Here is a 22,314-nt window from a genome sequence, read left to right on the forward strand (position 1 = left end):
CGGTAAGGATGACATCAGTTAATGATCAGATTGTTTTATGTTATTTATCTGCGAGAAAACGTGTTTGATTTTTTTAAATGTATTTTCTAATAAAAAGATCTTTACAAATTAAAATACCAGTACAATTTCAAAGAAAGGACAAGGAACAAAACAGAACAAGTATTGAAGTATGCCAGGGTTATAGACAACAACAGAAAGTAAATTTAGTACAAAAAACATCAATTAAAAATATTAATTGATCTACAGAATTTAGATGTGTTTACAGCTTCCTTTTTTGTAGAAATAGTGCGTAAATAAGGACTGATTTCCTTTACCAAAACTGAGAAAAAGAAGTGAAAATGCTAAAAATAAATACGTATAAATATTAAATTTGCCACATATAATAATTAAGTTAATTACAAGTCTTCTGTTTATAATGTATTCCATAAAAAACAAAAATAAATGCTCGTACCTTAGTGAAAATTTAGTGTCGATATTACAAATTAAAAAGTTTGGTTTTTAGTCGAACCAGCCGCAGTACAGAAATGGACAGTAGGTGGCAGTAATGAGTCATTGCCCTTAATGAAACACATCCAGCTGTAAAAGAAGAAAGCTCACTAGAGGCGCTGTCACGTCATTTTTATTGGGCGGACATCGGCCATATTGTGCGGGGCGAGGACAGATTTTTGGATTCGGAGCAAAAGTTGGATTATTATTGAAAAATGCCGTCACATTGTTCAGCATACAACTGTGTTCAGAGACGGGATGAAGCATCAAAGCTCATTGGAATCACTTTCCATAGGTAAGTTACTGTTTGAAGCGACATTGATTGACTGAGTGGTCAGTGTACGTGGCCATTTTTCTGGTCATTTTGAAATGATAAAATATCGCTGTGATTGGTCGATGTAAATTACAACTGGATGTTAAATAAGTCTAGCATTTTCTTATTTTTAAACTCTAGTAGTGATGGCCAGATGAAGCCTCGTGAAACCTCGGAGCTTGATGGGTTATTCCCCGAGCTGCTCACAACTCCCTCTGCTGGTCTAAACTGTTATTTCAACTACTTATGACGTCCTGAAGAAATAATGAAAGCGCCTCAATTTTACTGTATTTTGTGATTTATTCGTGTAGTTTTGAATTAATGTTTTTTTATTTTTTTTTTGGTTGTGTTTTTAAATAAAGACTTGTATACACGTGTATAGTTTCTGTCAGTGACTTGTTAAAATGTTGCAGTGGGGGACAATGAATGTACTGTCCTTATAAATATTGAGGTTGTGGTGACTTTATTTATATTAAAGACAAGTTTTTTTTTTATCTATGCTTGGACTTAGTCAGTTTCTCTCTTCAAAACTGTTGTCCACATGTCTGCTGTCAAACTCACTGCAGGAAAGCTGGAAAAAGCTGCAGCATAGATAAGGTGGTGTTACTTAATCCAGTCACACTCAAGTTGCACCGAGCCTTCAATGACGTGAATTAGGCTAATGCTGATCAAGAGTGTTGTTTTTCAGGGATAATCTAATGAAGTTGTGTCTTTATATTTTTAAGTTTTCCAAAGAACGAAGAGCTGAGGCTACAGTGGGCTCGGGCGGTGAAACGCTCAAACCTGGATCGCACTCTGTGGATGCCTGGCCAGCATGATGTGCTGTGCTCCAAACACTTCAAGGATACTGATTTTGATCGCACTGGTCAAACTGTACGACTCCGTCCGGATACCATACCGTCGATATTTAACTTCCCCAAGCGTTTGAAGGTAATCACAGGAGCTTGTGTCAGCAAAAGTTAGTTTAAAAACATTTTCTTGTCACTGCTAAAACTGCTTAAATATATTCGTGTTTTTTGTTGCGCAGAAAAAAAAACCAACGCAGGAAATTGCTGTAAGCCAGGCAGCAGATGCAGCAGAGAACTCAGCAGAGTTGGGGAAACCTGAAGAAAAATTGCAGGATTGTTCATATATTTCAAAGGTAAATGCAGTTGAAGAATAGGTTTTTGTTCGATAAATGATCATTGAAAAATGTATGCGTTTACCCACTCATGTTAAAGTATTTCAATCTGGAATTTTTTAAGGATCACGCCTATGCGGTTCCTGATCCAGTAGAACTTCGGCAGCGAGTTGAAAAGCTAAATGCTCATAGGGAGCATTTAGAGCAGCAGCTCCATAACTGCAGGAGGATGGAGAAGCGAGCGCGTGCCTCGTGCCGCTCTCTGCTCGAAGAGCTGTCCGATAAAAACATGCTGTCTGCAGACCTGCAAGCCAAGCTGGGAGCTTATTCTGGCAAGTTTCTTTGGTATTTGAAACAAAAACACCACACATCTGTCATAACTCTGCCACATTCAAGTTAGGAATACCAAACACAAAAAGTAAATAAATTTGTGTTTGGTAGATTATTTCTTTGTCGTAACAACGCTTCTTGGCAATAGATCCTATACTGTGGGAAAGCCCGTTGTTAAATATTGCCACACTTGTAAGGAACATGCATTTGTGGGATGAGCAGTAGAGCTGAGTATGTGAGTTGTGCACATAAAACTTTTTGCCAAATCTTCTCTGCCAAACACCTTATTGTGCTGCTGCTATAGACACTGGTTTTGATCTTCTGGTACCCCTGTGTGCTAATCTCAAATTGTTAAAGGGTTTTAAGGGTTAATAGAAATTACTAGGGCTGTCAAATTATAAAAATTTTTGATCTATCAATTCCAAGGTAGCTGTGAATTAATCACAATTAATCTTAAACTTAATGTAAAACTTAAAATTTTTGAATTTTTATATATTAATTATCTATTAAATAAATAAAATAAAATAAGCCATAAGAAGACAAAAAAACTGTACATAATGTGTTAACCATTAAGTTTTTGTGTATTATTTATTTAACGTTTATTTATCCAGGTAAACTGTTTGAGAACCACTTCTCATTTACAAACATGACCTGGCATGCACTGAGTGCATTGCAATATACAAACCTACATATTCAGCCATAGTAAAGTGATGGTAAATTTTAGTCGCGATTAAAACAAATTAATCTATGGCCCATGCAACACTAAAATTAATCAGAGTTAACTTGATTAATTTCACAGCCCTAGAAATTACATATTTTTAGAAATCGTAATAACAGTCAATATATACTAAACCACTGCAATGTGTTCCTACAGATATTCCGGTGGAGTTGTTTGAGAGGCCATCTCAATCGTACTCTGAAAAGCAGAAATGTTTTGCATTAGCCCTGTTCTCCCATAGCCCAAAAGCCTACGAGTTTCTGCGAGAAGAAATGAAAATCCCTCTACCTAATCCCCGCACAGTGTGTCGGTAAGTCACCATAGATAGCCCAGATTTTTTCATTATTATTGTATATTTATTCAGTGCCCAGGAGTATTGGGTTCTGGAAGGGAAGTTGTGAATATATCTGTTTTGTTTTTCTACATCATGACTGCTTTCATTCTTTAATAGATGGTCAGAGGGTGTGGATTTGTCACCTGGCTTTAGTGATGCAGCACCGAGTACACTTCACGCACGGAGTAGGGATGATTCTCAGCAGTGCACTTTGGTCCTACATGCTCCAAAATCAAAAGATTACCAGGCGTAGTCCCTTGAGTTCTTGTGGAGCAGCCCTTTGTATGCACATATAGACTCATCCAGGACCATTTGGAATTGTTCTTCTGTTCTGTGAGAACAGCAGGTAAGACAAAAGTGTTAGTGAAAAAAATGTTTGATGTAATAAAACAGTGTTCAGTGTACTGTACACCTGACTGAATCCAAAGCTGATGGTTTTCCTTTGCGCAACACAGGAGGTCGGAGCAGCAGCCATACATGTAAAGACTTGATTGCTCCTTGTACGCAGTGGTATCAGTCCGGGAAAGAAGGGACATGTTACAATGGAGGACTTCACCCGCAGTTGTCAAACATCAGTCTCAAAGAAAGGAAAGCAGGAAGTGCCAACCCAATATGAACCGACTGACACAACTGTAACTGTCGACTATACCTACTGTGAACGGGTGGTGCAGAGTCATATAGGATCTGTGGGAAATATACAATAAATTACAGTTTGTTTCATCAGAAATTCAGAATTAAGCCTCTTTTCTGATCCTGACTTTGTGAATGGAGAATTGTACCACCTGCTGAAGTTAAAAAATAACAGGTTCCTTCTCGGGGGGATTGTTTATATACTCATAAATGCTGAAAAAGCTCTCTGGAGGTCCATGAACATTAGTATGTCAACAACTGCAACCCGACAGCCACATGACATGTTTAATTTAGGTCAGCATGTCAATGACACTTAGTTTGATATTGACAACCACTATTTGGATTTGATAGAAATCCTTGTCAGTGCACATTAAATCAGGCAATAACATGTTGCTAAGTTAAACACGTCTTCAATGAATGATGTCTTTAAAAGGCAGAAGCCAACCGAAATATGGTCATCTTTTTTTAGTGGTCAATAACAAAATATAAGATTTCTATCTGGTAAAAATTGCAATTGAAAATATAAAGATTGTTCATTGAACACACAACTCTGCAGAATAGCCAGTTTGATTTACTGCAGTTATGATAAATGTTCAGATTGTATGCCATCAACTTCAACTCTCTGCAGTGTGAAAGCACACTGACATACCTCAGTACATAAGTAGGAACTGCACAGTAACTTTATGGACAGCTTGTTTATATTTGTAAAATACATTGACTCAGATCATCTCAAAGTTTGAGTTCCTATATAATGTTTCTCATTTTTGCTAAGTTGCTATGATTTGTAAAAATGATGTGGAAACATAATGTATGCACAATAAAACTTCAACATCATAGCTGTCATTTTTTATAGACCATATTTTTCATAAGAATTGTTCGCTTTGATAAAGCAGGATGAATGTGGAAAACCAGTCATTTTTACAGTTAAACAACTTATTTTACTTTATTTTAAACGTTTTTTATTTTATTATTTTTTGTAGTAGGCCAACATGCATAAGCTTTCATAATAATTTGGTATTTGTGTTGATCTCATTTTTACACTATTTTTTTCTTGCTTTCTGGGATTTCCTTATGCAGCTTGTGGATAATTGCTTGGCTGATAGTCGAATATCCTCCCTGATGAATTAATGATAGAAACATTATTAGACAATTATATGCAATTTCTGCGTGGAGATGTAGCCATGAAAAAAAAGTTTACTGCCCGCCCCTTCCAATATGGCGCTGTTCTCGTACCTCATTGGTCAATTTCAGAAGCGTGCGTGACGTTTCTCACTGGTTTACGCTTTAACTGAGTGTGCGTTTGTTTTTAACATTTGGACTGCAGGCAGGAACAGTAGGTTAACGGCATCTTTTAATATGGTAAAAACTAACATTGATAAATTCGATTTTTTTTCCTGATACAGCTTTATGAGTATTAGAGTTCAATATTTAAAGGGAAAATTGACATAGGCTAAAAGGCTTGTTGGTTTGCTTCTGCTCCGGGTCACGCGTGTAAGCAAATTAAACGCACCGAGGAATCGGGAACACGTATAGCTAATTTGCTTCATAGCAGTTAGCCAGAGGTGAGCATCTGCTTGGTCGGAAATGGCCATGTTTCCCCAAAAAGAGGAGTTTGTTAGTAAGTATCAACTCTAATATGAGCTACTGTCTGATTACGTTACTGTTATAAAGGCTACTAAAGGCGAAAAACGCAGGTTTCTGGTATTTTAGCTTTAGCTCGCTAGCTCCGCACAGGCTGATTCGTGTTTAACAATTCACTTCCTGGTTGCCCTCACTTTAAGTCAAAATTGTACACGACTGGCATCAATTCTAAGTCTGGATAGTGTACTCGTCTGAGCACATTATGGGCCTTTTTCCTCAAAGGTCGTGGTTATAAATCATGAAGAGATAATGGAGATTTGGAACGGGCTCCCTAAGTTCATCTGACTGATACATAGACCGGTTAAACACCATGGGAAGGTAGGTTTCATGTTATTTCGTTTCGTTTTCCTCATGCCTGCTACATTCATGTTGAAAGTCTCCTCTTGTTTTATTCATCGACAGGCTCAGTTTTTCGTGCCTTTTCCCAGCCTCGTGGCATTTCAGCCTGTCGTGCCAGGTTCTCCCTCGTCTTCTGGTACCTTCCTTCAGACAGCTGCTCTTCATCAGCCTGGTGGTCTGCCTCATCGGACTGCTCTACCTGCTGCTTGTCGCTGCGAAGGGACACACCAGCTGGGTCACGACGGAGAATCGCTTCCACCGGTGCTCTAAACCTAAGAGCTACGAGTCAACAGCAGATATTAGAGACGCAGCATGTGGTTAACCTCAACAACTATTTGCTGTTTTCCAAAGGCACCTGGCGAGAGTGACTGATCTAGATGCGACCGATACGAGCAACCCCAACCTGAACTACGGTCTGGTGGTGGACTGTGGCAGCAGTGGCTCCAGGGTGTTTGTGTACTGCTGGCCCCGGCACAACGGCAATCCCCGTGAGCTGCTGGATATTCAGCAAATGCGAGATCAACACCGCAAGCCAGTGGTCATGAAGATCAAGCCCGGTAAGATGCTTGCTGCTCAGCTTCTCATTCAACCAAAAAATTGAAGGAGTAGGTGTGAATTTCTCACCAGTCTGCTGGAAGAGTTATTACATAATCATAATGCTTTTATAAACTCACTGTAAATTATTATTATTATTATTTTTTCTTGTAGGGATCTCTAAAATGGCTAAAACTCCAGAAAAGGCCAGCGATTACTTAAATCCTCTTCTAAGCTTTGCAGCTCGGCACATTCCTAAACATAAGCACCAAGAAACACCTCTGTACATCCTGTGCACAGCTGGAATGAGAATCCTACCAGAGAGGTAAAACATTAAAAAAAATGTGTTAATATGGCCACCAGAAAGGTTCAGACATTATAATTAAAATGCACTGCTTTAAATTACAGTTGAAAACTGGCAGAAGTGGTCTTTAACGTTATTGTGTCACTTTTCAGTCAACAGGAAGCAATCCTTGAGGATCTGCGCACGGACATCCCAGTCGACTTCAACTTCCTGTTCTCTGATTCCCACGTGGAGGTGATTTCTGGAAAACAAGAAGGTAAACAGGTGGAAAACTGACAGTTAATAATCAGTATTTTCAGCTGAAATCTTTGATACAGCTCTTGCTGAATTGCACAGACACATTTTTTTTATTCTAAAAGCCTTTTAATAGTTAATGTAAAAACACTGATGTTTGTATCCCTTGCTTTAAGGTGTCTACGCCTGGATTGGAATAAATTTTGTTCTTGGACGGTTTAACCATGTGCACAATGGTGAGGCCTCACACAAGTGCCTTGTCTTACCAGTCATTAAGCGTTTCATGCCTCACCACAGTTTAGTTCAAAAATAATACAGTCCCCAGTATTACAGTGATCACAGGACATGTCTTTACTGCCTGACACTCCCACCTGTCTGCTGTCAATCGTTTCAGATGACGAGTCTGTGGTGGAGGTCCATGTTCCAGGCAGCGATCAGCAGGAGGCCGTGATGAGGAAGAGGACTACCGGCGTCCTGGACATGGGCGGGGTCTCCACACAGATTGCGTACGAAGTGCCCAAAACTGTAAGCTTTGCCTCTCCACAGCAGGTTATTATCCACAACCAATTCTGTTCATGTGCTGTCTTTGGTTTTTGTCACTTACGCTTTGTTTTTCTTCCTCCTTCTGACCTGTTTCATTTCTCTGGTTAAACCTCTGTGCACCATTTTGTCCTGTGGAGACGATCCGCTCTCCATTCATCTCAGTCGAACACACACTGTAAGCCAGCTTCATGACTCCAGAGCAGGATTTAAGGCTGGGAATATAAACCACCATGAACTATAGTCCTTGTCCCTGTCAACCTTTTGGCTTTTATTTTTTTATTTGTTGTGGTTTACGTACTGGAACAGAGTTGCTGACATAATCTTCAGATACACTTCAGCAGTGATTCTGGAGATTTTTGTCTTTTTCCTCATTTGTAAACTTGAGGAACCTGTCGTAGTACTGAAGGTATTACGAGTTTAGATGAGCACATCATGAGTTTCTTTTTTCTTTGACTGTATTGTGTGTCTTCCATAGGAGGAAGTTGCCAAGAACTTACTGGCAGAGTTCAACTTAGGGTGTGATGCACATAGCACCGATCACGTGTATCGCGTCTACGTGTCCACTTTTCTGGGCTTTGGAGGAAATGCAGCGCGCCAAAGATACGAGGAGAGCCTCATTCAAAATACTGCTACTCGGAACAAGTGAGACTTATAACTCTTCTTCTCTGCTTTATTAACACACTCTGCCAAAAAGCAGAGCTTGTGTGTGTGCGTGCGTGCGCGCAAATGTTTGTGTTCGTCTGTTACCGAAATATTGTTAGAATGTTTATTAATTTCATTTAAAACAAAACCCATTACATACAGCTAAACAATACAAATCGAATAAAATGAAAGGTGGCAGAAGAACAAAAAAATCTTATATCTGCACCTATTTAAAAAAAAAACAAATAATAAAACAAAACAAAAAGAGTTCATTCCTCAAACAGTAACTCTTACAAATACAGACTAAACAATTTCATATTTCTTCAGTAATTTCCCTTTCATCATTTTTTAACAAAGTAATTGATCCAATACTTTTATAATCATTTTCCAGATCATTCCACAGTCTTATACCTTTGACTGAAGTGCATCTGTCCTTTAAATTTGTTCGAATTTTTGGTTTAACAAACATTTCAAATTAAAGCAGCTTTCCCTCTTAACAAAATTTGATTGTGTTAGCAGCCAGCAAATTTTTGAGCCTTATACAAAACCTGCAGAATGTTATAATCAACCAATTCATAAAACTTTAATATTTTTAATTAATGAAACAATATATTAGATGGGTGATAGTAATGTTTTCTGGTGATAATTCTTATAGCTCTTAACTGTAAAATAAAAATAGGATCATGGTTTTACATGCATCTCCCCAGACTTCTATATAATAAATCAAATGTGGAACAATTATTAAATTATATAATATAAATAGTGCTTTATCATTAAATAACTCCTTTACTTTATACAATACTGCAATAGATTGTGCTATTTTTATTCTGAAGTAATTTATATGACATCTCCATGTCAGGTTTTCATCAATGATGACACCCAAAAACTTCACCTCATTGACTCTACTGATCTCAACACCCTCGAATCTAAATGGAACATCAGTTGTTTTCTTTCTTCTCGTGAATCTCGTGAATCATCTTACAAACTTTAATAAATTGGCAAAAGAATAAAAGTTGGATAATATGTACGTCTACAACAGCTGGAGTCATTTCAATTCAAGATGGCTGCCACAGCTAATAGACTTGAACTGAGACAGAAGTGGCTAGAACTCAGTTCAAAAAACAGAGAAGTAGCTGAGAGTCATTTAAAAATACGTTGTCTAAACATAAATTATTTTAAACGGTAACAACTCCGTTGTTTCCAGACATAAGATAAACTTCACATCAAGCTCTGGCATAAAAGTGTGTAAGAGTTTAGTTTGTGAATGTTTCTGCGGTCTCTTTGTACAATACTGTAAGTATTAACTATACGTCTTTGGTATCTCTTCAGGCTCTTAGGTCAGCATGTGGGTGAGACAGCCGAGTCTCCGCTCCCGGACCCCTGTCTCCCCACAGACCTGCAGGATGAGATCGGACCGTCTCCACAGAGGCTCTACCTGCGAGGAACGGGAGACTTTGACCAGTGCAGACTGATTCTCCAGCCGTTCCTCAACCGCACCAACGACACACAAACCTCCCTCAGCGGCATCTATCAGCCAGTGATAAACTACAACAACAGCCAGTTTTATGGCTTCTCTGAGTTCTACTACTGTACAGAGGACGTGCTGCGCATCGGTGGGGATTATAATGCCTCCAAATACACCCAGGCAGCCAAGGTAAATAAAGCTGCAAAAAAAAAAAAAGTTTTTTGCTTTGGCTCCTGTAATAATACATTTCAACTTTTACAGGGTTACTGCGCCACCCAGTGGAAAACACTGAAGGAACGCTTTGACTCTGGCTTGTATGCTTCACATGCAGATCTTCACAGACTGAAGTAAGTCCTGCAGATGTACAGGATGTTTTCTAATCCCTCAGTTACAAAAGGAGATGTTCACCGGTGCTTTCTTTCTGATGTCTGCAGGTATCAGTGTTTTAAATCAGCCTGGATGTATGAAGTGTTGCACTCAGGTTTCTCCTTTCCAACCAAATACAAAAACCTGAAGACTGCCTTGTTGGTCTACGATAAGGAGGTCCAGTGGACTCTGGGAGCTATTCTGTACAGAACAAGGTTTCTACCTTTGAGGTAAGGTTTGCCTCCTTCCCAGTCCGTCTGCCCTCAGTTTTATCTCATGAAATATAATCTTGTTGAACCTGTTCTTCATTGTACGTGGACAAATGATTGAATAATGTACAGCGCTGCCGGTAATAAGAGAGCTCCTAGGCCGCTAATAGGCATTTAATTCAGGCTGCAGAAAGGAATGAGGATGAGAAATATTTTTAAGTCTCCATAAAAAGTTCAAGGCTCTGACAAACTACTAATCATTTGTATTTTTCAATATCCTTATTTTATTTTCTGATCTTCTCTTAAGAGCTCAAATATAATTCTGTGAATTAGTGACTCTTGCAATGAGCACATATCAGCTGCAGCTGCTTGTCTCTTTTTATCAGTGCACAGTTTGTAATAGGACATTAGGAAAGGGCAGTTTGTGCAAAAAAGTTTTTATCAGTTGGTGGTAATTTTTTCTTTCACATCAATGCTGTTAAAATATGCAAATGTTGTAGTTCCTTTGATGTTTGTTGCTTCAAGAGTCCACAAACTGAGCGCAAATTAATTACTGTACATCTCCCCAGGTAGTCTAATAATAATATAAAACAGATTAGGTTTTAGTCTCGTGGTCTGCTGCTCAGATTATGACTCCAGAAATGTAAAAAAACTGAAATCTTCTTTCCACATCACCCTTCAACCCTGCTAATGAGTAATCTCTACAAAGCTCTTTTACAGCTTGTTTTTTTTTTTTTCCCGCTTCTTCCAGGGACATCCCTCAGGAGAGTCTGAAAGGAGCGCACTCTCACTGGCGACCCAGCTTCTCTTTTGTCAACAACCACTACTTATTCCTGGCTTGCTTCTTCATCGTGTTGCTCTCCATCATGCTGTACGTGCTGCGCCTGCGCCGCATCCATCGGCGGGCGGTGCAGCGTTACACCCCCTCCTCTGTCCCGTGGCTGGAGCAGGGCCTCGGCTCGCCGACACTCCCCATCACCCTCTAAAGCCTGGACCGCCTGGCTTTGCAGAGCCAATCACCACTCCTCTCTGAGACCGTTTTCTTGCTTTGTCTTGTCTTTAAAGGCTGTAGAGTTTGGACTTTTGGATGGATAAGGAAAATCTTTTAATGTTTATTTTGTTCATTCATGTTTGTTTGTTTGTTTGTTTTCTTCATAATAGCCTGTAGAACGCAAGGGCCACTACCTCCATGGGTCTTTTTAAAAATGTTTTCTTCAAATCACACACATTGGTACATTTCTCTACAGTTAATTCATACCCAAATAATACTTTAGTCCACACTTTAAAATTCACCATAACTGTATACATGTACTGTACTGATTTATTTGTGTGGATATTTTCCTTTCTTTGTATTTTTTTTTTATGCGTGCGATCACATTTTTGTTGATGTTATAGAAGTTAGAATATGCAATAGGATTTATTAATAACTGTAGAAGCACTTTGAAATGCAGTCAAACTGCATGCCCCGACTGAAGTGTTTGTATGTTTGTGTGTTTTTGTTGCAAGATAAGAAGCCTTTAACAGCTATTCGAGTGCAATATCTGTCTCGTCACTGTTAGAAAATCCTCCAAAAGCCCATCTGCCTTTTTTTTATTTTATTTTTTATTTTTCTTTGTCAAGAGAATCGGTCCCTCTGAAGGCCCTGCTGACATTTTCCCCACGTTTTCTGGCTTCAGTTGGATGTTTGATTCATATATTTATTTCAAGCTTCATTTTCAGAAGCTGTCACATCACTGCTGTGGGTAGACTGTAAATAAGAAGGCATGTCCTGTTATTTAACGAAACATTCTGTTTCCACAGATGAATGTGAAATAACTGTGGTGCATCTGCAATACAGTAATAAAAGGTTTTATGAGCTACTTTGTGGCTGCTTGTTTCATTAGCTCACTCTAACAGAGAGGTGTCTGTATTTAATGTAAGTTTTAAAAAAAAACAGTAACTGATAGCCTGCAGGTGAATGAAAAGACGGTTGGAGCTCGACTCGGAATTAGACACGTCATGAGGGAGGTTTTGTGACAGAAAAGGCTTTGTTTGGAAATCTGAGCTTCAGAAAGGCTCTTATTGAGAGAAAAAGGAGAAAAAAATGTTCATAGCTGAATAGTAGATATCAGGTGAATAGTAGATAGGTATGGGACAAAGTTGATTATTCAGGATGAGTTCAGAGAAGTTCATTCTGCTTTTAGGTTTTTGCAAAGATTAATCAAATGTGATGTGTTAAGTGGCCTAAGGCATTATTTCTGAACAAAATAAAACCGTGTTGGAGGCAAAACAAAGCATGGACCATTCTGAATGATAACCTGGAAAATAGTGAAAATTTGCCACCTCTTTACCTCATTTTTGAAAAAATAAAATAAACGTAAACACCAAATTTTTATTTGTTTTGAAATATTTGTAAAAAAATTCAAATATACTTTTAGAAGAAGACAAATTTAAGCTGAATATTGTTTTTTGCAAAAAAAAATTAACTAAAAAACATTAAAGTAAAAGTCTGGCATTCTGGTATTTGTCAAATAACTTCTATATGACATCAACATAAATCTGAAATTCTGTTCCGGCTTTTAGTTTTGGTGCCACAGTGATGTCTCCAGTGTTTTAATGGGGTAGGCTGGGGGGGGGCACTGCTTGGTGCAGAGCTTTTGTTTCAATGACTGGTAATACCACAGGGATTATTTATCAAGCCAAACCTGTTTGTGTTTAACTACCTTTTTGTTCAGATTAGCTCATTTGAAATAAAAAAAAATTATTTAGAGAAAATGAGAAAATTAACTGACTCTGGCACAATCAATTTTCTGTCTTCTTCAATATATACATTCTTTTCCTTCCTTGAATTGTTTTCTGACTCTCAAAGACAATAAGAACCTCTGGCTTTCAAGATGAAATAGGCAGGCAGCATCAAAAGAACCGTTCAACAGTAAGAAGCTGTAAGGCCTTATATAACTTACATCAGCTGGAAGATGACACAAACATACGGAAGTCTGAAAGTTGGATAAGAAAAAACCATGCTTCTTACTCACAAGTTGATCAAACACTTTGAAAAGGAGATTTTGTTCTTCGCTCCAGGCGGCTTCATGTGGCTTTTCACATGATTTTCAGTCAGAATAATACTTAGGTTGATTTTATTTTAGACTAAATGTGTACCATTTTTGCTAATGTGGTATCAATCAAAAATAAATTGATAGTATTATACTATCAATTTATGGCACATATTTTAAATGTAGTTATATTATAGCTGTATTTTAGTTACATTTGAATAATATGCATTTTAATTAGTATAAATCCACTTCATGCTCCATGCACTTTTTTGTCTTTTCATTTATTTCATTTATTGCCTAAGAAGATGCTGAAGATAAATGGGGTGTCTTGAATAGAGGGGGAAAAGCTCTGGTTCTCCTAAGTAATTATGATCACAAGCTGCCAGATAAGGAGACCACACCTCCTTATCTCACACGAGCAGTGCAGGGCGATGATAAATAACACCTCTTGTCAAACCCATTCAAAAAACTCGCAGATGAACAAAATGTTGAGCTGGCGCGAGCAGCGAGCCGTAGCAGGAATTTAGTACGGAAACTTCTCATTGGACGCTCAAACCGAGAGCCCGCCTTATTCCTCATGATTTGCAATGCTATTGGTTCACGGCCGCGCCTCCTTCACGTCGACGTCACACGGGAACGCTGCTGGAACTCCAGCAAAGTAAAAGATGTTGTGGTTGTTCATGTCGCCTCTCCGAGCGCCAACTCGTACGGAAGACCGCCCGTGAGAGCTCACCACGCATGGAGCTGAGCTCGGACCGCGCGGTGGCCTCGCTGGAGATGTCGCAGACCCAGGGTCAGGAAGACGGGGCTTTCATAAGTGACGGGGAGAGCTACGAGAGCCTGCCACCTCATGTCTCCGTAACGACCCACATGACAGCGGGAGCAGTGGCAGGAGTCATGGAGCACTCGGTGATGTACCCCGTGGACTCTGTCAAGGTAACACACCCACCCGCGAGGCAAACACACGGTTCTTCACGAGCTTACCTGCCCAGCACCGACACGCTAACGACCCCCGGAGCCCCAGTACTGACGGTGTGTGCTAACACACAGCTAGCCGGGGAGTCTTCCTCATCCTCACTAGCCTCTCTGCTGGTGTTAGCTCATCATCAAGCTCCGGACAAACTGAACAAACTAGTTCAGCAGCCTGCAAACGTGAATCAGAACTTTTATAATGAAGATGTTCCGTGACACGACCGGGTTGCTTTGTTTCTGCTTTTCGTTGCCCTTATACAAACTTTGCTAAGTTGATTAAGACAAACAACGCCCAGTCAGTGCAAAAAAATACCAGTTTATCCAGATAACTAAAAAGAGTCATAAACTGACCTGTTTTCTAAACATTTACATGGTTCACTAACCTGACATTAGGAGAAGGTCATGATTTGGTTTGTTATGAAAGATGTCAAACTTCCTTTTAGATAAAAATATGTATTCTCAGTGTTGTTCCCATTTTAAATAGTGTGTTTTTACTTTGGTTTGCTTTGTTAGTGCATTTGTTATGCATATTTTAAAATTAATAATAGGCAGTCATCGTCACTTAAGGACCAAATCAACACACTTTGACTATATAATCTGTAGCTTTCTGACCAGTTCATGAATTACACTAGATTCCTCTTCATGAATGTGGTTTATAACAAGAAGCGATACGAAAGAAAAAGATGAATTTAGCATTTAGTGACAGCAAATAAATGAGACAGTAGTTTAGGTGTACATTTTGAAAATCCATCAACAATGTGGGTGTCAGATTTTAACATGAAATTTAAACCTCCAAAAATAGAAACAAAACTTTTGTTGAAGTTTAAACACGTCCCTTGTTTTTCCTGATTTTCATTCACAATTTATTTTAAAGAAAAGGTCTCAGCCTTGGTATTAAATTGAACATCAAAATACCAAAAACTGTAGTATTTAATAAATCAGTAACAATGCAGCTTATTGTTGATTCTAGCTGAAAGCTGAATCGTTTTAAAGTTTTGTTTTTCTTGCTTATTTTAAAGGCTGTGGCGGTCATAACGTGACCCTGGTGGTATTTGCCAAATAAACGTGACCAGACGTAGAATAATTTGAGGCGAGTCTGGACTGAATGATTTTGTTTGATATTGATCCTGATATAAAAGTGGTCAAAGTATAATAAAGCAAACAAAATAATAAATAAATCAAGTTTTGGGTTAGAAAATTTTAAACATTGGTTGTGAAGTGAGTTCATTTGACATGTTTGGTTAAATAAAAGTGATACAACATATCTCAATATTGGGTGTGAGGTGGAAGCAAGAGGAAAGAGATGTTGCTTTTGCTGTCAGTTGTCTAAATAAGGAGTGAATGTTTAAGGATTCAATACAATGACTAGTTTTAAACCTGTTAAAAATTGTCCTCAAAATAAATGACAAGCTTTCTGTGTGAACTTTGCTCCTGCAATCCCTCTGTGTTTCTGCTCAGCCATTGTTCTGTAACAATGTAGTGTTGTTGTTGTTGGGTTTGATCACTTGACACGTCGCTGTAGAGTTGAAACGTTACATTTATGATCAGTAACATTCTATTCACTTTGCTGAGTATTGACACATTGACCTTTAAGATTTTATTACCCAAACAAGTTGTCATTTCCTCTGTGGGTTTTTCCAGGTTTTCTCACGCTTTTTACAGCAACAGACGAGGTACCCATTTAGTTTTACCAGTACATTTCTGAAGTCAACCCACTTGTACTTTTCATCTCATGTAAACTAATGTCAGAGTAAATCATGAAAACTATCTTGTCATCAATTCTTAGACATACGGTTAAATTAGGACGTGTGTCAGAGGAAGTATTGCAGTAATGTTCGACACAAGTCTTGGGGTGGTTTTACCAGAAGACACGGGCTGATCTTTTTATTTTTTTGTTTAGCTGACTGTCCGCCCAGTGTTTGTCAAAGTCCCCCCGGCAAAATGGCAGATGAAGGAATCAGGGAGTAGCCTGTATTAAAGCTAGGAGGGGTATCTTATCGCTCCGGCACATGAGTGAAATCGGCCTCACGCAGTGCAGGGTGTGTGTAAGCAGTTGCTTCTCTGTAGTATTGATTAACAAACAGTCGTAAAAGAGAAGGTTAACATGATAGGGCTCAGTCTGCAGGTATTAGATGGGACTATTCCCTTTCCATTGTCTGAATGGCAACACACATGTTGCTTCTTGTTTTGTTGCACTGGCTGATTGTGGAAACCAGACGTCTGTGTTGAAACCAGTTTCTTAGAAGTTTGCGTGTACTGTAGGAATTTAAAGTAATAAGTAGGGCTGTGTATTGGCAAGAATTTGGCAATACGATACATATCATGACAGAGGGGTCACGATACGATATATCCCGATATATTGCGAGACTGTAAGCAAGGCGCTATATTGCGATTTTTTTTGGTCCAAAAATTCTATTAAATAAAAACCTCTTACAGGGGAAAAAATGAAAAACCAAAATTCATTGTCTCAGAAAATTCTAATATTACAGAGACAAACTTTTGATACATTTAGCTGTGTCTGCTTTGTATGTTTTTCATTTTATTTGTTTCATATTTCTTATTTCATCCATGTTTTCAATTATTAGACTAAATTTGCCAATAAATAGGTTGAAAATATATTTTTTGCAACTTTTAGTTTTTAATATTATTTATAATATGGTCACCAAACACCTCAAGAGGTAGAGGAGCCAAATGGCTGGCTCACTGCTGCCAACTAGTGGTCAGAGGCTGAACTACAACATAAAAATGAACGGCTGGCAGGAAAGTTGACATTTTAAACCTTAATAAAAAATCGATACAGGGCTTTAGAATATCGATACAGTATCGGGAAATGAAATATCGCGATATTTCAGTGTATCGATATTTTCTTACACCCCTAGTAATGTGTCGTTTTAAATCAAAAGCTAAAAGTATTTTTTAATTTTACTTGAGTTTCTACACTTTTCCTCACTTGCTTTAATTATTTAACAATTGTATACCTAATTAACTGCTGAAGTCTTTAAAAGTGAGGTTTTGTTATCTGTAGCTCATTACTATTTTAACAAAATGTCATAGCACAGACCTCATGTATTCCAAACTTAGAGTTGTGAGTCAAAAACCTGCAGTTTGATCTGTACGACTCGCACTGACCCACAGAAGCTGCTGGAGTCATAAACTGTGCTGCCCAGTTTTCTGTGCCCAAATTCCACCCCCCAAAAAAATGCATCTAACGGAAATGAAATTGATATTTTATTGTCAAACCAAAGGAAGGAAACGGTGACGGATGTGCCGAGGAAGATAGACCCGGCCTGTGTCCTCCCGTCATCGCCTCGCAAAAATAAAAAACGTGCTTTGTGTTGATCAGACCACTCGGCATGGTGGAGTCAAACAAAGAGCTGCCACAGTCGCCACCAGCCTTAGACTGAGAGTTGTACGTCACACTGATGGGACCGCAGCGATGCCAAGGTTTCCTGTTTGAGCACCACATCTTTACAGTAGAGGAAGAAATCAGGGAAAGTCATGCACTGATGCTGAGCTTTTAGTTAAATAATGTATCAAAACAAAACAAAACAAGTGATGATGTTTAAGATACAGAATTTTAATTATTTTTTGCTACAGACAAGGATGCAGAGCTTGCAGCCGGACCCGAATGCTCAATACAGGAGTGTGTATGCAGCTCTGAAAAAGATCATCCAGACAGAAGGAGTCTTCAGACCGCTGAGGGGCCTCAACATCACTATGATGGGAGCGGGGCCGGCCCACGCGCTCTACTTCGCCTGCTATGAACGGCTGAAGCACTCACTGAGTGACATCATTCAGAGTGGAGGCAACAGCCACATCGCCAATGGTACGAGCTTTTATTTCTCCACGCAGATCTCCTGAACGTCTTATCAGCTGCTCAGACAGCAGACTAAGCACTGGATCCCGGAAGAGTGTAGCTAGTTTAATTCTTAAAGAGTTCACAGTAAGAAAGACAAAACATGAGAAGTCACATCCAGATATGACGCTGTTTTTCTTTTTTTTTTTTAAAAGAGGAAAGCTTTGTTAATTCAACTCAACTTCGCATAAATGTTTGCTTAAGACTTTGAGAATTAAACTGACCTTCCTCTGTCACAACTTTAGACTGAAGATTTGTTTGTTTCATCAGGCGTCGCAGGAAGTGTGGCCACCGTTCTGCATGATGCAGTCATGAATCCAGCTGAAGGTAAGAAAAATGTCTTCAAAAAGGAAAATACTGACAAGTGCGTTTTTAAAAACACTCAAAAGGTTGGTGTGTTAAAACACACAAAAGCCCGGATTTGTGAAGGACACAGCATTTTTTACAGCTCCATGGACGGCTTAAAAAAAACCCCAATAAAACCAAAAACAACATTTTACATGGTTCTTGGCAGAAACGTTTTGTAAACTTTTAATCTTTTTTGATAAAAGAGTGAGAACAAGATAGATTTGTTTTGGTTCAGATAGTATCCAACATTTCTTCATTTGAACTCTACAAGGGCAACCACAAGGGTGTTTGTACCGTATATGTGTGAAATGGTGTGTGTGTGGGGTGGAGGGGTGGGTGTACATTGATCTTACTGCTGAGCCAGCAAAGTGAAAGAGGACCAGCAGAAAACATATATATCAACATGCATCCTGGTCATATGCATATAAAAAAGGTTTCTGTCTTTTGCTATTTGTTTGTATTAACTGCACAGTGTCATTTTGTTTGGAATAAATGCAATAAAATATACTAACAAAGTTTCTGATGTTCTCCTGCTGCTCAGTGATAAAGCAGAGGATGCAGATGTACAACTCTCCATATCGAGGACTTTGGGACTGTGTTCGGACAATAACGCAGGCCGAAGGCGTGGGCGCCTTCTACCGCAGCTACAGCACCCAGCTGACCATGAACATCCCCTTCCAGGCCGTTCACTTCATCACCTACGAACTGATGCAGGAGCAGCTCAACCCTCACAGGCACTACAACCCCGGCAGCCACATACTGTCGGGAGCCGCAGCCGGAGCCGTGTCGGCGGCCGTGACGACCCCCCTGGACGTTTGTAAAACACTGCTCAACACGCAGGAGAACGTAGCGCTGAACTCCATGAACATCAGTGGCCACCTATCGGGAATGGCCAACGCCTTCAGGACCGTGTACCGGCTCGGCGGCCCCGCGGCCTTCTTCAAAGGGATCCAAGCTCGGGTGATCTACCAGATGCCCTCCACTGCCATCGCCTGGTCGGTGTACGAGTTCTTCAAGTACTTCCTGACCAAGCAGCAGCTGGAACAAGAGGCTGGGTCCGGGCCACTGTGATGGAAGGCGGCGCTGCTAACGCCTCGAGTGACGGAAGACTCTGAAAGCGTGAGTCAGTGTGGTGTGACAGGTGCTGTCGAGGAAATGGCACTAGTTATTGCCCAGCAAGGAAGTCACCGAGTGGAGTTGATCGACACTCCTCATTTTTCCTTTTCATTATTTAGGTTTGTCTCTGAGCTGCGATGATGTGGCTCAGTCATGCTATGCAACAAAGATGAAGAGTGGATTATGTTCTCCACGTCACTACCAAACTTTACCAAGTTTTCCATGTGCGATGAGCTCATGAAGTTGCCTGAGCAATTTATTTTTTGTTTTTTTTCCTAAATATTGGAACTTTTTATTTATTTTCTTAGCACTCTTTAGCTTGTATTTTATGGATGCAGAAGAAACACAGTGCTGGTTGTTTAGTTTTATCATGTGTTTGTGGAAACTCATTACAACAGGTTCGTTAGATCCACTTCCTGTGACGATGGAACAGCAGCTTTTTCCAAGTGCCTCATAAATATTATACAGCTTCAACTTGTTTTGTTTTTTATTTTCTCAACATAGGAAGTATTTCTTTATTTGTTTTGTTACATATCAAAAATGCACAATTCTGCCATAAATCAAACCCTTAAAATGCTGTCATTTGATAAGCTGGATGGTATTTTGTGTGTTTTCAAAAATTCCTGCTGTCTTATTGTTCGCATCAATCACTAATTGCCATTATTTTTCACCACGAGGAATCTTCTTTTTCTGAGTTTTAAGACTTGAAGGTCATACCAGTCCAGTTATTAGCCTTGGTAAAGTTCAGTACCACGTTGGTCCTAAATCACGCACAATTTAGAGCCTTAGCTGTTGCAGAACGTTGGCAGCTTGTCTACTGTTTATGTACTCAAGACATAAATCTATATTTTGACCGATTTGTACTGAAGATCAGAAAAAGTCTGTTACTTCAGAAGATTGAACTCTTTGTAAATGTGCTCTTCAGATTTTGTGAGGCCTGTTGTTTATGTGTCATAGCAAATCGGAATTTTTAGATTTTATAAATAATATATGTTTATCTGATGTTTCTCGTGCAGATCACGTGATTCCAAATGTCACCTGACAAATGAAATGTTAGTAAAAAAAAAAAGGAGTAACACTGTTGTGCACACTTTGTTAGCCAGTTAAACAAAACAAAAAACTTGATTAAATCTTTTATTTTCTCCCATCCTGTTGTAGTTCATCACTTCCTGTGTGCTCTCTGCTTTTTTCCAGCCCATTGTTTTATTTTAGATCCAGCAGTCGGGACATTTTGCCAGATATTGATGCAATCCAGAAAGCAGTTGGATTTATTTGATTATAATCAGAAAGGATGTTTTTGTTTCTTCTTCCTAAAACAAAGTGCTTCAGATTTTAGTGCTGACACTAACCCTTCTTGCTGCTGCTGCTGTTTGCAGACGGCCATATATTAACAAACCAAAGACGTGCCCTGCGTTCTGCTTTTAATCCTAAGAGCTTACCTGCTGTGAACTCTCATTCCTTCGCTGTGACCCCCACAGTTTCCCCTCAAAGTAGTGTTAAATTTTTTAACTAGAAACTTGAATTTTATAGGTTGAGTTTTTCGACACGGCTGGTTCGATCCCCTGTTCCATCCTTCTCAGTCATTATGTTGGTTTCACTGAGAAAACATTCCTTAAAAAACCATGAAGAACATTAAAATGTCTTTAACCCTGCATGCACGCTACATCTTTTAAATTTTTTATTTCTGTAATATAGAAAAAGCTTTACAGTCATAGAACAAATGTTCAATTCTTATTTTGGAGGAAATCTGTTGATCTTTTGTAAGAAATATGTTGTGAACATTTTTTATGTTTATGCACAAAAGATGAAAAATAGGAGTTGGGGTAAATTGTTTTCTATTTTATTTTTTTTCTGTGTGGAGAACAGGAATGTCTGGACGTTTGACAATGCAAACAATAAATGATTGTGAAAATGCTGCTACAGTATGAAACCACTGGAGCTGAAGTAAATAAATGAAGATGAGGAATGTGATGCGTTTGTGTTTGATTCTGAAGCTTTATTTGCTTGAATAATCTGTCTTAAATAACAGAGGCATCCGCTTCTCATTGTCAGGACTCATTCATTCATTATAGGTTGCAAATTTAAGACTGTTATTTACTTCCTTTGAAATAATTTTTCTAATATCATTACAAAGACTGTTGATTAGTTTATGTTTAGTTCAGTGATTTCTGATTAAAAGCATGTTACTAAACAGAAATTTTATTAGGCTTATGTGTTTCCAAAGACAAATAGTTGCAAAAAGGAAAATAATTTGAAGGAGCTTCTTATGCATGTTTATTTGTCCATCAGTAATTATAATCTCCAGTAGAGGGCAGTGTAGCATATCGTGTCTCACACTGGTTCTCTTCTAAACTAGACTTGACTCAGAAGTTTTAGTGCTGCATGGTGTTTGAAGTAAAAGTTGTAAAGATTGATTTCAAATGATCTAAGGGCTAAAAATAAGAATAAATTCTTATATTATAGCCTTTTTTATTTATTAAGATTTCTTGGCAGCCATTTATTGAAAAACAAAGTGCACAAAGATACATGAAGCTACTAAAATTATAAATGTTTTAATCCTTAAATAAACAATGTGTGATTTTTGTGAGGCGACTTTGTAAATCTTGATCAGTTCTCTTCTATTCTCAATTCTGAAAAAGTTGGGTTGTGTAAAAATGCAAATAAAAACAAAATGATTTACAAATCTTGTAAATTTATATTTTCATTGCAGTGTAATGTAATAGAAATATCAAGCTATTAAAATAAGTATTTGTACAACTTTTAGAAAAACTAAGATAATTTT

General features: G+C 38.6%; 3 protein-coding genes across 5 annotated transcripts; all 3 read left to right on the forward strand.

The window, feature by feature from the left end:
• The first annotated feature begins 633 nt into the window (after window positions 1-633).
• Window positions 634-4,765, forward strand: LOC106520452 (THAP domain-containing protein 6). Its single transcript, XM_014012564.1, has 7 exons — window positions 634-781; window positions 1,525-1,729; window positions 1,827-1,940; window positions 2,044-2,251; window positions 3,124-3,277; window positions 3,419-3,647; window positions 3,757-4,765. The coding sequence occupies exons 1-6, from the start codon at window positions 702-704 to the stop codon at window positions 3,552-3,554; spliced, it is 897 nt and encodes a 298-aa protein (XP_013868018.1). The 5' UTR covers window positions 634-701; the 3' UTR covers window positions 3,555-3,647; window positions 3,757-4,765.
• Window positions 4,766-5,250: 485 nt separating this feature from the next.
• On the forward strand, window positions 5,251-12,067 carry entpd4 (ectonucleoside triphosphate diphosphohydrolase 4). 3 transcript variants are annotated; one of them, XM_014012565.1, is made up of 13 exons: window positions 5,251-5,549; window positions 5,795-5,890; window positions 5,975-6,172; window positions 6,263-6,468; window positions 6,620-6,770; window positions 6,902-7,005; window positions 7,160-7,219; window positions 7,378-7,532; window positions 8,002-8,168; window positions 9,498-9,822; window positions 9,895-9,980; window positions 10,068-10,229; window positions 10,960-12,067. In XM_014012565.1, exons 2-13 carry the CDS (start codon window positions 5,883-5,885, stop codon window positions 11,192-11,194), a joined length of 1,857 nt encoding a protein of 618 aa, XP_013868019.1. In that variant the 5' UTR covers window positions 5,251-5,549; window positions 5,795-5,882; the 3' UTR covers window positions 11,195-12,067. The 3 variants fall into 3 exon arrangements, with proteins under 3 accessions (XP_013868019.1, XP_013868021.1, XP_013868020.1); XM_014012567.1 differs by having other exon boundaries at window positions 7,378-7,508; XM_014012566.1 differs by having other exon boundaries at window positions 5,251-5,493.
• A 1,679-nt stretch (window positions 12,068-13,746) lies between these two features.
• On the forward strand, window positions 13,747-21,503 carry slc25a37 (solute carrier family 25 member 37). The gene is made up of 4 exons (XM_014012568.1): window positions 13,747-14,176; window positions 17,810-18,038; window positions 18,339-18,395; window positions 18,958-21,503. Exons 1-4 carry the CDS (start codon window positions 13,979-13,981, stop codon window positions 19,485-19,487), a joined length of 1,014 nt encoding a protein of 337 aa, XP_013868022.1. The 5' UTR covers window positions 13,747-13,978; the 3' UTR covers window positions 19,488-21,503.
• Window positions 21,504-22,314: the final 811 nt, after the last annotated feature.

The sequence above is a fragment of the Austrofundulus limnaeus genome, unplaced genomic scaffold (assembly GCF_001266775.1).
Source record: "Austrofundulus limnaeus strain Quisiro unplaced genomic scaffold, Austrofundulus_limnaeus-1.0 Scaffold92, whole genome shotgun sequence".
In the NCBI taxonomy this organism is placed as follows: domain Eukaryota; kingdom Metazoa; phylum Chordata; class Actinopteri; order Cyprinodontiformes; family Rivulidae; genus Austrofundulus; species Austrofundulus limnaeus.

Coding starts and splice junctions, on each gene's coding strand:
- LOC106520452 (XM_014012564.1), top strand. CDS start 702: ATGCCGTCACATTGTTCAGCATACAACTGTGTTCAGAGACGGGATGAA. Junction 782..1,524: donor ATTGGAATCACTTTCCATAG/GTAAGTTACTGT, acceptor TATATTTTTAAG/TTTTCCAAAGAACGAAGAGC. Junction 3,278..3,418: donor AATCCCCGCACAGTGTGTCG/GTAAGTCACCAT, acceptor ATTCTTTAATAG/ATGGTCAGAGGGTGTGGATT.
- entpd4 (XM_014012565.1), top strand. Junction 9,823..9,894: donor AATACACCCAGGCAGCCAAG/GTAAATAAAGCT, acceptor CAACTTTTACAG/GGTTACTGCGCCACCCAGTG. Junction 9,981..10,067: donor GCAGATCTTCACAGACTGAA/GTAAGTCCTGCA, acceptor TGATGTCTGCAG/GTATCAGTGTTTTAAATCAG.
- slc25a37 (XM_014012568.1), top strand. CDS start 13,979: ATGGAGCTGAGCTCGGACCGCGCGGTGGCCTCGCTGGAGATGTCGCAG. Junction 14,177..17,809: donor ACCCCGTGGACTCTGTCAAG/GTAACACACCCA, acceptor TTTTTGCTACAG/ACAAGGATGCAGAGCTTGCA. Junction 18,396..18,957: donor AGTCATGAATCCAGCTGAAG/GTAAGAAAAATG, acceptor CCTGCTGCTCAG/TGATAAAGCAGAGGATGCAG.